This window comes from Crinia signifera, chromosome 1, assembly GCF_055691185.1.
Source record: "Crinia signifera chromosome 1, ASM5569118v1, whole genome shotgun sequence".
In the NCBI taxonomy this organism is placed as follows: Eukaryota; Metazoa; Chordata; class Amphibia; order Anura; family Myobatrachidae; genus Crinia; species Crinia signifera.
The window spans coordinates 79307512-79322753 of record NC_139217.1 but is presented as its reverse complement, the minus strand read 5'-3'; the positions used below and the strand labels follow the sequence as shown (position 1 = coordinate 79322753).

General features: G+C 41.5%; 1 protein-coding gene across 1 annotated transcript in view; it reads right to left on the bottom strand.

Moving 5' to 3' along the window:
• Positions 1-15242, bottom strand: part of GABRB1 (gamma-aminobutyric acid type A receptor subunit beta1) — a 474444-nt gene that overhangs the window by 280558 nt on the left and 178644 nt on the right. The window contains exon 4 of the mRNA XM_083167879.1: positions 1009-1229. Within this exon, the coding sequence (XP_083024005.1) occupies positions 1009-1229 (221 nt within the window). The remainder of the gene's footprint in view (positions 1-1008; positions 1230-15242) is intronic.

Here is a 15242-nt window from a genome sequence, read left to right as displayed (position 1 = left end):
TCTGGACATGTCACTATGGGCCGTATTCTAGTTGAATCGGTCGGATGCATATTTTCAGACAGGAACCAAGTGTTTTTAGCCCCGCCTTCCGTACTTATCGCTTACACCGTCCGTATGTGGTAAGACGCCGACCGAACGGACCGCAAGTGGATTTTTCATGTGAACACCTCCTCAATCTGTGGGAACCTCCCCCATCATTCGATAGTCGCCGACCATCGAATGCTTGACCGAGTGGTCAAGCAGCACCGAGTGCTCCAGACCACTCGGGCATTTCTCCGTGCAAATGCAGGGATATGGGCGGGCAGCTGGCATCTGGCTATGTCATATTTTCACCCCCCACACGTTCGTCACGGCCGGATTACCATACGTACGCTCAGTATTTTCATGGGAACGCCCATGAAACGTGGGGCGTATGCATATGGTAATGAGCCCAAACAGCCCTTCACGCCCCTCTACACCCCCTGTTCGGATTGTTCCGACCGATCGTTTTCTGTACAGAATTCCGACGTGCGCGGCGTTCGCACATGCGCAGATACGCCTCTGCACATGCGCAAACACCAACCATTGGCCGTCCGCATTCGGAGCCATCTGACTCAATCAGAATAAGGGCCTATGGGCCTGAATCTGGTTCACTTGCAAAAGCAAATTCTGTTACATCTGCAGGTGGAGCAGATGTAACATGTGCAGAGAGAGTTAGATTTGGGTGGGGTTTGTACTTCAAACTAATATCTATAGTGCAGTGTCAAAATAAAGCAGTCAGTATTTACTCTGCACAGAAACAAAATAACTCATCCAAATCTAACTCTCTCTGCACGTTACATCTGCCCCACCAGCAGTGCACATGGTTTTGTCCATTCGAGAGTGAATTTGGTTTTGCAAGTGAACCAGAATCAGGCCCCATATTCTGTGGTGTAAAGTTCCTAATTCAGCACCTGGACAGAAGCTTTATTATCTTAACAGATCCAATTTAAGAGACTTGAACAACAAAGCAAAATGTAAGAGTCCTACCTTAGTCCATATAGTACGGTACCATCCGGATGCAGTCGTATCATTCTGTTCTTTACAGTAACCCCATGAACAAATGATCGTTTATCATTAAGAAAGTATGTATCAGGCACCCAGAGCTGATCAGCGACCCTGTTGTCCAATGTAAGATTTAGAGGGATTCCTGAATAAGACAGTCTTTTGTCCCTCCATGACTGCTGAAAGTACATCGTGAGGGTATAGTCCTGCAAAAAAACACAATCACGGAATTAGTGCTAACTGAAATACCACAACGTTGTCTTAACATTTTCTTTCCCTTACATGACTTTGATTTGTTGCGCAGAAGTTTGTGGGCCAATGCAGGGCTGGTGCAGTTGAGCTTACTGCTCCCATCACCCACCACCAATGCTGACTTTCCAGAACATCTGGAGTGTGGAGGTGGTGTCTTAGAAGTTCAACACCTGCTGCTTGCATTAAGCTCAACAAAGTAACCTCTCTAAGAGTCATCCTTAATTTTGTAATAGCAATTTCAGGGTTCCCACCCCAATTCTGGAACCCCTAGGCAGCTGCTTAATTGTAGAGCTGGCACATAGAGAGATACCTCTCTTTTACAGTTGCCCTTGGACCTTTGGTTAGGGACCCACCACATGTGATCACCTGGTTATGATTGGCAGGATCCTTTGTTTGGCCAAAATGATGGTAAACACCTCTATGTTATATTGCAGAGTTCATGATCTTTCAGATTAGCGGTGTTTAGTATTAATAGTGTGCATCTGCATTTTCTCTTTTTGTGTGTGTGTGTGTGTGTGTGTGTGGAACTGCAAGTCTCAGAATGGTAGCACTAATTTAAAATGACACCAATTTTTTTTAACTCATGTTGACCTCTTCATGTGTTAACCATTTCCATTTCAACCCTTTTCTTATGTTGACCTTGCACCTCTCAAACTTTTGGGGTCAACCTAAGAACTGTTATAAATACAGCAATGTGCAGCAAGAAAAGTAAAGTTATCTGTAGAAAATATGTTACTGTAACTAGAAAATGAGTAGCACTAAAGGAACCGGTATACAGTATCTATACATTTCTACAGTATCATTTAAATCCTGGCACAGTAACCCCCCATTTGCAGGATACTAGTTTTACATTTGCGTTGCAATAATTTGCATATTATTGATCTCACTACTGGTCTGTAGAGCAATGTTTTGAATAGCCCCAATTAGAATGTACAGAAGAGTTAGATGTACATATTTGCCTCATTTGGCTTACCAATTAGCACCAATTAAAATGATCACTATCACACTTTTCCATATAATATAAATGTAGTGTAGCTGTGGATTTTGTTCATATACAGAACTACTGTGAGCCCTCAAATAGTCAGCAAACTCAGGCCGATGGTCGACGTGTGCACAGCCACATTTCTGCTCATGTGCATATGCCGGATGAGCGCAGCCCCGGCAAACAGACTGTTCACCGGATACGTGCACCCAACATTGCTGGTGGGGGGGCGTGAGGCATGAGGCGGCGGATAATTGTGCCCATGGAAAACGATGGACGTTCCCATGGAAATCGTCCCGCGATGGGGGCGCCAGGGGCGAGCAGCTGACATCACCGGATGTCAGCTGCCCACCCATTTCCTTTCGAATGCCCACACACATCAAAGATTATCTGAGAGTAAGTGCATGTGCCTTCCACATCATTCGTTGGTCGGCAACCATCAAATGATGTTGATGTTCCCCCACAACCTGCGAATGGATGTTTAAGTAAAACAGCCATTTGCAGCCCGTGCGAGCGTACACCGTGTGCGAGGGGGAGGCGGGCTTACCGGCATTCCCCGGGGCGGTGTCTGGTGGACTCTCAGGGCTGTGAATTTGCAGCCTTGCGAATCAACCAGAACAACCCTCTCAGTGTAAAACCTAACCCGAAAAATACAGGCACTTAACGATAAACAATACATGAATCAAAATAATGATACGCTTCTTATGTATGAGTTTGTGTAAAACAGTAAAACCTCTGAAAGCATTGCTCAAACACCTTTCTTGAAAATATGCTTTATGGTAGAACTGCAGATTAAATATAATCGAACAGAATAAAATAGAGTAAGGAACCATGACAGGCCGGCAAGCACAACATAATAAATACTTAACAATTTAAGATATTTCCCAGTGAAATATTAGCGGGGTATCCACACATAGGATACAGATATATATATATGGAAGACGCGTAAAAAAAAAAAAAGTAAACTCTTTATTTATGGACATTTTTAACCAATCCACATACAATAAAAACAGTATGTATAACAGTGAGTACAGCTTTACCCTTGGTTAATTGCCACATTGGTCCAATTCAATTGATGGGGACTACCTGGCACATAAGTTACTGATAGTGTCCTTTTTTACACGCAGCTTCCGTAGCTGTGGGGAAAAGTGTATGAAAACACTGGTTCACACTGAGGCAAAACCATTGATTCCGCAGTTTACATGGAATGAGTCACGCCTGGGAATCAGCATAAACCATTAAACAGTTAAGCCTGTCCCCAGGGGGTTCAAGGGGGTTTAGAGCTGTAATGGTTTATGCCGATTCTCAGGCACTGTGCAGGTGGACATTTCAACTGCTTCACAATAAACCCCACATTCAATTAAGTAGAGCCATCCAGATTGAAACTTGCATCAATTGTATTCTCATAGTTAAATTAAACTCAGGCATCGGCAATATCAAATCTATGGTCTACCTTCTTTAGTTGAATAGATCTATCAAAGTGCTTCAACATCAATGCCCATTCTGTACAAACTAATATGTTATCTAAAAAGAGAATGCCTTTTAGACAAAACTTCCAACCGGTCAACAGTGAGAGGTTTAGAGGACATATATTTATTGCTTTTCTCGATCTGGGGTGTTGTGTCCCATTAGACATACCGTAGTATACTTTTAATATTGCCTGTCTTGTTCAGATGGTTCTCCTTGCTGCAAATGTGTTCTGGACCAATGACACTGTTTTTTTAAATGCCTATTGTTATTTGATCACAGAAAAACTATATGAACCCATTGTTTGTGCATCTGAAGTAGGCGATCCACTGAGCCTTGATATTGCATCACAACTGTCATCCGACCCTGCTCACAGCATGGGGAGATCAAGTGTTAATCTGGGGTTGGTGGTCAGTGATATCAGGGGGTGGAGCAAGAGTCTTTACTGCTGCTGAGACTCCCACCGCTACTGCAGTTTATGCAGCATCAACCCGGGATTAATCTGGGCCGGAGCCACGGAGGAAAAGGGTCAGTCCTGGTTTGGAACTATGTTCCAAATCTCGGGTCCAACCAGTGGCTTACGCGGAAATATCAGCACATTTGAGGGATTTTTTTGTATTGTGACGGTTGTTAACTTTATTGAGACTATGGCATTTTTTTTTTTGTTTTGCTTATATTTTTTAGTTTGCATATTAATATTTTCTAATTCTTCAATATTTGTTTCCATTTTGTATTTAGATTATCAGTCTTGTTCAAAGATTGCAACAATGAATCTTGTGATACTTTAATTTGAACTCTTAGATCTAAGAGAAATGTTTCATGTCTGATGATTATCAGCTGCATCAGCTTAATTGAGCAATCAGTCATGATCTAGTTCCACTCCAGGGTAAAATCCTCATAAACAGTAGTGGGAGTTTTATTAATACATGGATCATGCTTTGTTAAACATATTTTTCTAATCTAGTTAAATCCATCCTGAATCTAGTTTCTTTATTCTCTAATACAACCATATTGCACAGTAATCAATTTTAGGTCAATAGCAAAAATAGGGCTGATTCGTAATGCACACGTATACCACGAATTTCTGTATGCTGTTCATGTGCCAAAGAAAGACATCAGCTTGTACGTGTGCACCAGTCCAGGCATCAGCACATAGATGTACATTGCTAGGGTGTACTCATTTGCTTGTCCTTTGGGGGGCCTACAATGCAATGGAACCAAACTACCCCATCACGTGCCATCACATGCCAGTATCATAGAATGGTTGCAGTATTTTCATCCGACTTCCAGACGCATTTGCCTGAGCAGGCTCTAAAAAGAAATCCCTGTTAAAAAGCCTGTTTACGGGTGTCACAACTCCGGTAACACATAGGTACGGAAAACGTATCGTATTCTGTGTGTCAACGCCTGTTAATACAGTAATTTACCAGATGAGAAACAGGGGCTCTAATTGATATTTCCAATACTCAAAAATTTTGGCCAGCACCTAATCCCGGACGGCTCGCGACTGCCGATTTGGCTCTTTGAAAATCCAAATCTACATTCATGGAAACCTCTGCTAAAATTGCAAATTAGCGGGCGCTTCCACAGAAAAAGGTGTTGATCCATGTCTTTTCCGACTTTGGATTGTTTCTGAAAGTTGGGGAAAACAGAAGATTGAATAGATTGCTAATTTGATCTATTCTGTGTGAAAAAAGATGATATTTTTGTGGAACGGAAATTTAGTCCGGGATTGAATACCCCCTTAATCTCTATTACATACAGCAGCTTACAAACTACTTACGAAAAAAAACAGAGATAACAGCAGATTTTATAGACTCAAAGGCTATTACATAACCCCTGCATGTCCATATTTTGGGGGCAAAGTATCAGGAACACTTGGTCCAAACATATTGCAGCCATAGAGTTTCACCAGGTTGCACCGCTGACTCAAGTCATATAGAAATCTAAAACTGGCCCCCTGTAGTTTAAAAGATTTTTTCAAGAATTGAAATATTTCAGTTTTACGACCCTGGGTTTGCAGTGGACAGATGTTTGTAAGTTCTGTGTTTTAATTCTGTAATTCAAGTACACTCAGAAAATAATTGCTTAAGACTTTGAAATTCTGGTAGATAAGAAAGGGTTGTTTCAAGGGCATCAGGAATGGGAAAACAGCAAGCGTTCCATGAACTTTTAATAATGCGTGCTACGTTTAGATTATTCTATTGAACCACCATTAATAAAGCATATAAAATCCACAAGCCAGCAAAATGGCCAAAGCAAGAATCATGTAGAATGGTACTCATGTAAATGTTATTGACCTTGCAATATAGGTTGTATTGAATGTCCATGGTAATTAATTAGTAGATAGTGTTTTTGGATATAAGAGGCAGCACTGGAAGAAAATAGGTTGGTATTAATGAATTGTGTGACTAGGAAGATGGCCTTTGCCATCAGTAACTCCAAAGCTGAGTACACACTAGTGCTGCCAGCAATTGTGTTGATATGGAGAGCGATTACCCCTTGCTCTGTGCATCGGTAGATTGCAGATGCAAACTAGGAAGATAATAATGAGTGAGGGAACAATCACCATTCCACCCCTAATTAATATTCACTGCATCAAATGAGAGGTCATGTGATTGGCCCGCAGCATGGTAAATGAAACTCTCTCACATGTGACCCACTGGATAGCGAAATGGGACATACACACCGCACGACATGGTCAAATTCTCATTCTAATTCGTCCCGGATCAGACAAAGTAGTACGATATCCTTGAAATGTGTACCCAGTTTAAATGTCCAGCAAAATCCAGATCAGCAATATTAGTATGCAATGTCTTATGTTGGCAGTAAAGGTTAGAGAAAGTGTCATTTTATTGACATTATAAAAATGTAAACTATGAAAAGAAGAGTCTTGGGTATAGTGCAAGTCAGGGGTGGTTTAAGAGAGGATGGGGCCCATTTGCAGGCAATGTTCTGGCAGTGCAGCGCATAGGAAAATGCAGGGGGGGGGGTTCTGGTTGCCCAGAAACCCCCCTCCTCTTGGCACTAGCCTTAAACTATGACAATAGCACTGGTATACAAAATGATCAATAGATCTGCCACATCATGCAGTGTAAGGGACAGAGCAGAGCTGCTGTACATGCCTAGTGTGCCAGATTCTTATAGCACATTTACTGTAGGTGTGTATCTGAGCCTTCAAACATCGCAATGGACCAGAGAGTAGCTGCTATCAGGATGAGACAGGAGCCCTACCATTAAGTGGGAGATTGTGAGCTTAGAAAGAGCAGTACTGGTTCTATAATGTTTGTGTATTTATGATTATTATGATGTTTAACCTTTTCCTAACCACTTATCCTATTTAAATGTTTGAAATAGCCTATACTATATATACCATCTGTCCCGGTAAATTTTTATACTTTATTCCGTATCCAGTGTATAAAAAGACCAATTTTTAGAGCTGTTCCTGTCCCCCAGACTCCCGTACTTACTCCAATGTCCTGCAGAGAGGGAGATTTAGGATTTTATTTGGAAACCCCCCCTAAAAATCCTGCGTTAGCCACTGCAGCAGAGTCTGGCTTGTGCAGGTGCAGGTCTCCAGAAACATGACGCATGTGCCTTGTACCAACGGACTTCTCCAATGCACCTGTTCAAATCACAGGGAAAATGGCCAGCACACCATTTTCCCTTTCATTTACCTGGCCAACTCAGGGCTCCATAGATGCCAGACATATGTCTGTATATGGATGTACAGTGTACAATGTGGCCTCTCCTGGACCCAGCGGCCCATGTGCACTGTACACCCTCCACCCATTATATATGGTGCAAACATATATTCAAATATTTGCGTCATACTGCACATGGACATGAGAGTAGCAGTCAGCAAACATAGAAAGTAATGATTTTCTAGAGGTGTTTTAGTGCCAAAATACAGTAAATAAAGAGCCCCAATTTTTGGGCTGGCCACCACAAAGTGGGTCAAGGAAGCAAGAGTTACATAACATAAAGGGGGTAGAGGACATGGGGTTTAAGGAAAAAAAATGTGGTCGGATCAAGGAGCCGCCCACAGACAGGTGTATGCCAGTCACACCCTGGGAATGACAAGTGTTTAAGATTAAAACAAATGAAGGATAAAGTTCAAGTAATGCTATTTGCACAACCAAACTCGGGCAATGCCGGGTACCTCAGCTATGTATTTATAAAATAAAAGATAAATGTATAATCAAACAGAGAACTGCTAATAGGGAAGGATGTTCACAAGCATCACAATGGCATAAAATATTCTCATGTCCTCCATCTATACAGATAAAATTCTATAAAAAAAATTTAACCGGAATATGCACAATGGAAATGGCAAAACAGCACATGCCATAAACCTCCATACAACATGTATAATGTATCTGTTAACTTGGCTGGATAATTGGAAGTGACATTGGAAAGACTATATAGGTGCCAAGGGCCATACAGCAGGTCTCCTGTCACTATGACAAGATGTTGAAGGATTAAATGAAGTGTTTTAATTTAAAATTCCATCAATAAAATGCAAGACTTTAACCTACAGGTCTAACATACTGATTTATTCAAGAGAACAATGACTGAAAGAGAAACTAGGACATGCTGTACCCTCTAAATAGTGTTTACGTTACTAGTAACAAGTAGCAGCCAACAGTGCCATACAGTAAATGTATTTTTAACCAAATGACTTGTTTACTAAATGCATATAAAATGCTGTATATTTTATATTTTTTTAATCTGTGTAAATTATGATTTGGAAGTCATTTGAATTTGGTGTTATTTTTTTCATATTATGTATAATCTTCACAATAGCTTTTGTTCTCATATATCTTATGCCCCTATATATTGTTTATTCTTCCCACCAGTGGTCGAAGTGGGGACTTTCTAATATATCAAGGTTCAGATGGGAAACATTATTCCAATAAAGAGAAGTATAAGAACACGAGGAATGGAGGGAGGTAGGTTCAAAGGAAATCTGGGGAAAAATTACTTCACAGAAAGAGGCTAAGAGAGTAATGTTTAAACATGCTTGAGGTAGACATAAGGACAGAGGTGTAACTCTGGGAGGCAATGGAGTCATCTGCTGCTAGGCTCCTGCTCCTAAGGGGGCACCTCTACTCCCCTGTGATTTTGAATCAGTTCATTGAAAGCCATCGATATTGCTTCTGTGACTGTCTCCCCCTTCTAGCAGGACCATAAACGTCTCTTTATTTGAAACATTAAATACATACATACACACACACACATGCATACATATATTTATATAAGGTGCTGTGTGTGTGTGTGGGGGGGGGAGGGGTGACACCAATATTTATCTTGCGTCTGGGCAACTGGGATGAACTTACGCCCCTGCATAAAGATATAGGGTTTGAAGTAACAATATGGGGCAGACTAGATGGGCCGAATGGTTATTATCTGCTGTCACAGTCTATGTTTATATAGTATTCCCCATGTTTTGAACATATTGTGCTCTACAACTGCCAATCTCTGCTCTTAACCTTTTGAGTGGCAACGTTGCTGCGAGAGATCCTCAAAATATCCACTACAAATGCCAACATCGCTGACAGAGACTCATCGTGTCTCTCAAGAACCCTAGCCTAATTTACAATCCAGATCCTGGGGTTGACTCACAGACCAAGCCAATTCAACCCTCAGACGCGACAGGCACACTTTGGGCGCTGCTTTTCACACATTATTTAATGAATTCATTTCCTCTAGTAAATGCAAGCAATGGCACAAAACACAGTTCTATAACCTGTTTTGTTGAATAGGTAAATTTAACAGGCAAATTTAAATGAAGTCTACACAGAAGCAAAATGGCCGCCCCCTGTGAATTCAGTAATAAGACTCTGCAAATGTTCTCATTACGAGGAATGTCACCAGGAAGAACTATAGCTTTTAGAGGTAATTAAAACCTTCATAACCATTTTTTTATCACTGTGTGCTGCATCCTTAAGGTGAATGACTAGCTGGCCCTCCTTTATTGTATTACGCCGGTATCAGCAATACATTTTGTAACAGTGTCTGCACATTTAGAATTGATACAGTATATGTTTAGATTATTATACATGTGTGTGCAACTCAAGCTCAAACTGTTGTATTGTAGAGGCATTATAACAACAATAACATTTGCCGGAATGCTTTGAAAGGAAACACAGAGTTTTATGGCAGAGACTAAAGATTCGCTCTGTGGTGCTTAGTACGGTATATTTTGAATGATGGTTTCGTGTTACTTTTATAGATGCCACAAAAAGTTATTGTATGTATCAAAAATGTAATTATCTTTTCATATTTCATGTACTAAAACAATGGGGGAGCAACACTAAACTGGGTTACATGGGTGGCATTACATTTTTAAGGCCCATCTACACTGGTTGACTTTGAGTTAAAAGGAGCACAGTTTTGTCGTTTGAGCTGCTCATTGCCCACGAGAGAAAATAGCCTGTGTAAGTTGGGATTCCGACTGTCGGGCTCCTGACAGTTGGGATTCTGATGTCGGAGAAATGGCCGCCAGAATCCTGACTGTCGTCGCTCATCCAGCGCTCAATGCTATTGCATTGCTGCTACTAGCCTCTTGTACTAAGTCAGGGTGATGAAATCAGCATCCTGGCCGTCAGGATACCCTCATTCAGTATACCAACGCCGGCATCCCGGCTGCAGTCAAAACACTGGTGCCAGAACTACTAAAGGATCAGGATGCTAACACTAATATACCAGTAGCTGGCATTCCGATGGGCAGCTAGCAATATATGAGCAGGCACAGTCTCATGATTTTTTGTTTTACTCTTGGCTTAATGATTGCATATTACAGTGGTAAGTGTTATTCCAAGTGGAGCCACTTAGTGTAAAATGATCGCTTTCAGCTGGCTAATAGTTGTTTTGCATTATAAGCAGATTTTGCTCTCCCGGGGCCTTTAATCTCCTACAGATCGTGAAGGTGATCTTCTGAGACTTCAGCACCATTTTCTTCCAATGGGCTAGAGATCAAGGTAAATTACTTGCTTGGAATTCAGCTTGTTTTGACATCTGCCTGGAAAACTTTAGTAGTATTCCTATAGTTTAATTAGCTGTGTCTGAACTACAATTCTCTTTGCCATACATCTCCTGCTGATGTCTTCTCTAAGCACTAAGCTGACGTTCTGGCTCCCAGCAGAACATATCAGTGTGCAATAATTTATTACGGATATCACTCCACCTTGTGGCTGTTCTTCATATCCATAACTAAACTTATGCTTTAGAGTACTAAGTAAACTTTCATTTTATCTTATAATATTTTTGTTTTTACCACCATGTTATAATGAATCCTTGAAAAAAAATGTTATCCACAAAATTTCCATGACTTGCATTTCACAATGACTAGAAAACAATGGGCAAAAGGCCAAACCATTCCAAGTCCTCATATTTGGATACAGTTGTGCGGAACTGTAAATATGTTCTTTTGATGGATCTTTCACAACTGGCTTAGATCATGGGCTGCACCACTGACCATAAAGTGCAGGGATTGTATGGCTAAGCATATATATATGTTATCATCTATGCAATATATGTGCTGGATTGATCCTCCAAGGATCGCCAGCACTGAGTGTTTTGAGAGCCCAAGAGCCAGCGTAAGTCATTGCACACTGTTAAGCCCATCCCCTGGACTCCTGTGAAACTAGCCAATAGGAGTCCGGGACTGGGCTTAACAATGTGCAATGACTTGTGCTGGTTACCGGACACCTGATGCATTCAGCGCTGGTGATAACATGTATGTATATATCTGGTTAGTGATCCTCCCCATACATTCCTGGTCAGCACTGCAGCCGCCGCTGTATAGGACTAGAGCAAGAGTGGACTGATGATGATTATGACAAATTTCAGACCATGTTGCTCATTTATCAACAAATAACAAAACCCTTTGTTAATGATTACACTCATTACATATGATAAATGGTGTTCTAGCTATTGAGCTCCTTTTATGTATCAGGCTCCCATGTGTCATGTGTTTTAAAGATGAGTGTTGAGAGCTGATTGGCCGGGGCACTATTTATCATATGCAATGAGTTTCACCAATCACAAAAGAGTTTTATCATTCACTGACAAATACTGTAGGCCAAAACAGGTACAGATAAGGGTGGTATGGCTTCAGACATGATTACAAATCTGTAGAGGGACAAATATACACATTTAGCTCTGTGCATGAAATGTGGAAGCAATTAGAGCAATTTGTTCACTACTCTGCATCAGCCTAATGTCTATAGAGTAGGGGCAATAAGCGGCCCTCCAACTGTTGTTGAACTACACATCCCAGCTCACCCAGCCATTTGGCCATGCTAAAACTGTTGCAGGGCATGCTGGGATGTGTACTGTATTTCTACTACAGCTTGAGGGCAGTTTATAGTCCATCCCGGTCTAGAGGGTTTATTTACGTCTGATCATGTCTAAATGGTCAATGATTTCAAATGGGCAATGATTTTACTAGCAAAATATGCTTTACAACTCAATGCTTTGTAAAAAAAAAACCTTAGGAACATGGTTGAATTGAACTGCAAGGGTCCAGAGGAAATCTCCAGTGGGCTCCACTGCCTGAGGGCACCATCCCTTCCTCTAATGTCAGGTTGCAGACTGTGCAATGATATTATATCTTAAAACTCAATGAGAGAGTCATTTACATGGTCTCTAATGGCTAGCCAAGCCTCTGGTTGGGTTGGCCGCACCCTCTGTGTTAATTGGCCACACCCCTTATGTATGGGCCACTAAAAGTGCATTCTCCTGGTGGGCCCTTCATGATCCAGTCTGGCACGGCCTAGGAATCATTTCCCTAAGCGCCTGACTATGTTATAATAAACACTGTATGATTTCAATGTGCTGCTCTTGTGTCTTTGTGATATCTATATTTCTTCCAGATAATGATGAATAGTAAAGCTAACCCCCATCTTCGTTTCACCATTGTAAAAATAACACATGGAAATCCTGACAACCACTGTATGTGTCATTTCATTTTCTTACATTTGTCAAGAGCACAGCCACCTTCCTACTGATGCAGACAGGATATTTTGTATTAGCCCGAGGAGTATTTTGCATTTGATCTGGGCTGGCATGCCTGGATATACCAGATCTTTCTATGCTGCTTGTTTCCTAAATAATAAGGTTCGCAAGAGGAATTTGTATATCAAATATGGAATGAAGGAATTCTCAAACTAAATGGGGTAAATTTACTAAAATGAGAGGTCTATTGAAGATGGAATGTTGCTATGGAAAAAAAAAAAAGCTGTTACAGTAGGTCATAGAGCAGTGTTTTTCAACCACTGTGCCGTGGCACACTAGTGTGCCTTGAGCTGTTCTCAAGTGTGCCCCCTGATCTAGAGAAGCCCAAACTAGTTTACAGCCACCACCAGTTCAAGTGTTATTTACTGGTCTCTTCTTTTCATGTAAAGGGCCAATGTATTTTATTTGTGTTACCAGTGTGATTGTTTTTTATATGGGGGGCAATAGGTTTGTTTTTTTCCTGTGGGGGCCAATGTGTTTTGCCCTGTGGGGATCTCATGGTGTGCCTTGGCAATTTTAAAATCTTATTTAGTGTGCCGCATGGTAAAAAGGTTGAAAATCACTGTCATAGAGGAACACTGTTCTAAGACAAAGCTTTTCCCTGAATCTTTATTACCATACTGTACTTACACACACACACACACACACACACACACCCGTACAGAGGGGGCACTAGCTTTAGGCAGCTGTCTAGGGTGATGGGATGTTGGGAAGTGACATGAGGCTGCCTATCACGAAATTAAAGCTGACAGTTGGCAGCTGTGGATGTCTAAGACGCCACTTCCACACTTTCACTAGAGGGGCTGCAAAGTGCGTATTGGTGGCAGTGTGGGGTTTGGGGGGTTTGAACATTTGTCTAGGGTGCTGATTTCTACCCCTGCAAGGAGAAAGCCTGGACTGGAGGCATGGCTGGCAGGAAGATGGGCTGATGGGAGAGGCGTCAGCACAAGATGTACAAGGCCACCGTAGCATGGGGGGAGGACGGACAATAACACTATTCAGCACAAATCATGTAATTGGTTCCCCTCGGTCCCCACGCACACTTGTGCTCTGTCTTTGGTTTGGGTGGCTGAAGAGGAGTGCGAGTTCTGGGGGGTATACAGGACACTTGCCCACATGGGGGGGGGGGGGTGTGCAGGAGGGCTTGTTATTACTATTATTACTAGAGTACACTGGGAATCACAGCAATGATTTGGAGAGCACTTTATCTCTGTTCACCCCTTGAATGTACATATACACGGAGAGCATATGAATTCATTGGGGCAGCACGGATGTGTAATGGTTAGCATTACTGCCTCACAGCACTGAGGTCATGGGTTAAATTCCCACCATGGCACTAACTGTGCGGAGTTTGTATATTCTCCCCATGCTTGCGTTGGGTTTCCTCAGGCTACTCCTGTTCCCCACCCCCTCCACCCGCACCTGTAAAAGATTTACCTGTGGTCTTGCTCACAGAACTTGGGTATACAGAATATAAACAGCCCAGGTCTGTAAAGCTGGTATTACCTCCCTTTACCACCACGCCCACTTGCTCCCTTATCCCCGGTACATTTGGCACACAGAAGCAATTGCTTCTATTTTCTCCATGCGTTTAATCAGTGGCTGTAGCAATCATTTGGCTCCTCCTACATTCCCCATGACCATCCTGTTATTAACCATACTGAACTTAGGCACATAAACATTTGGTACATAAATTAGGTTTTATAGTTTCTTTCCTTTGCTGCCTTGCTCACCTGCTTGTTGTAAAGGGGAAACTGAACAGATATTGGCTATTTATGTACATGTTACTACCTAAATTACTCTTTTCCTGGTCATGGTAGTCCCATTAATGAAGGCTCAAGCTAACTGGCAAGAGTTTGGTCTAGCTCTTTATATGTTAGATGCAGGCACTTTGAGGGTAGGCACAATGTAAGTGCAAAGGTAAAACATAATACACGTAAACAATGTACTGCTTTAATTGCATGCAAAGCGTGAAGTTCATTCACACAAAATGAAATTCCCTGAATGTATGACTTGTACTTCTCAAGTATTTGGTATTGAAATCATGACTAGAATTTGGCCAGATACCAAGGTTACCAGAAGGACTGCAGATTTGGGATGTATTCGCAAACTGTTATTATATCCCCTTTGGGTAAAAAAACAAGACATTCAAATAACAAAGGATTTCATAATACAAGTTTACTGTTTAATATCCAAAGGAAATAAAAGTCAGTTGAGAGTGTTGAGTTGATATCTGAAGGAAGGAGAAATCATTTGATGACAACTAAGCCCAATTTACATAATTTAAAAAACTTTTGGCTTAGAGGTGCCATAAAAATAATGCTGATACTCTAGGGCACCCTGATTCAAAAAAGTGTGGGAACCACTGCTGTATCTATTTATTTATTTATTAACAGTTTCTTATATAGCGCACACATATTCCGCAGCGCTTTACAGAGAATATTTGAACATTCACACCAGTCCCTGCCCCAGTGGATCTTACAAACTATATTCCCTA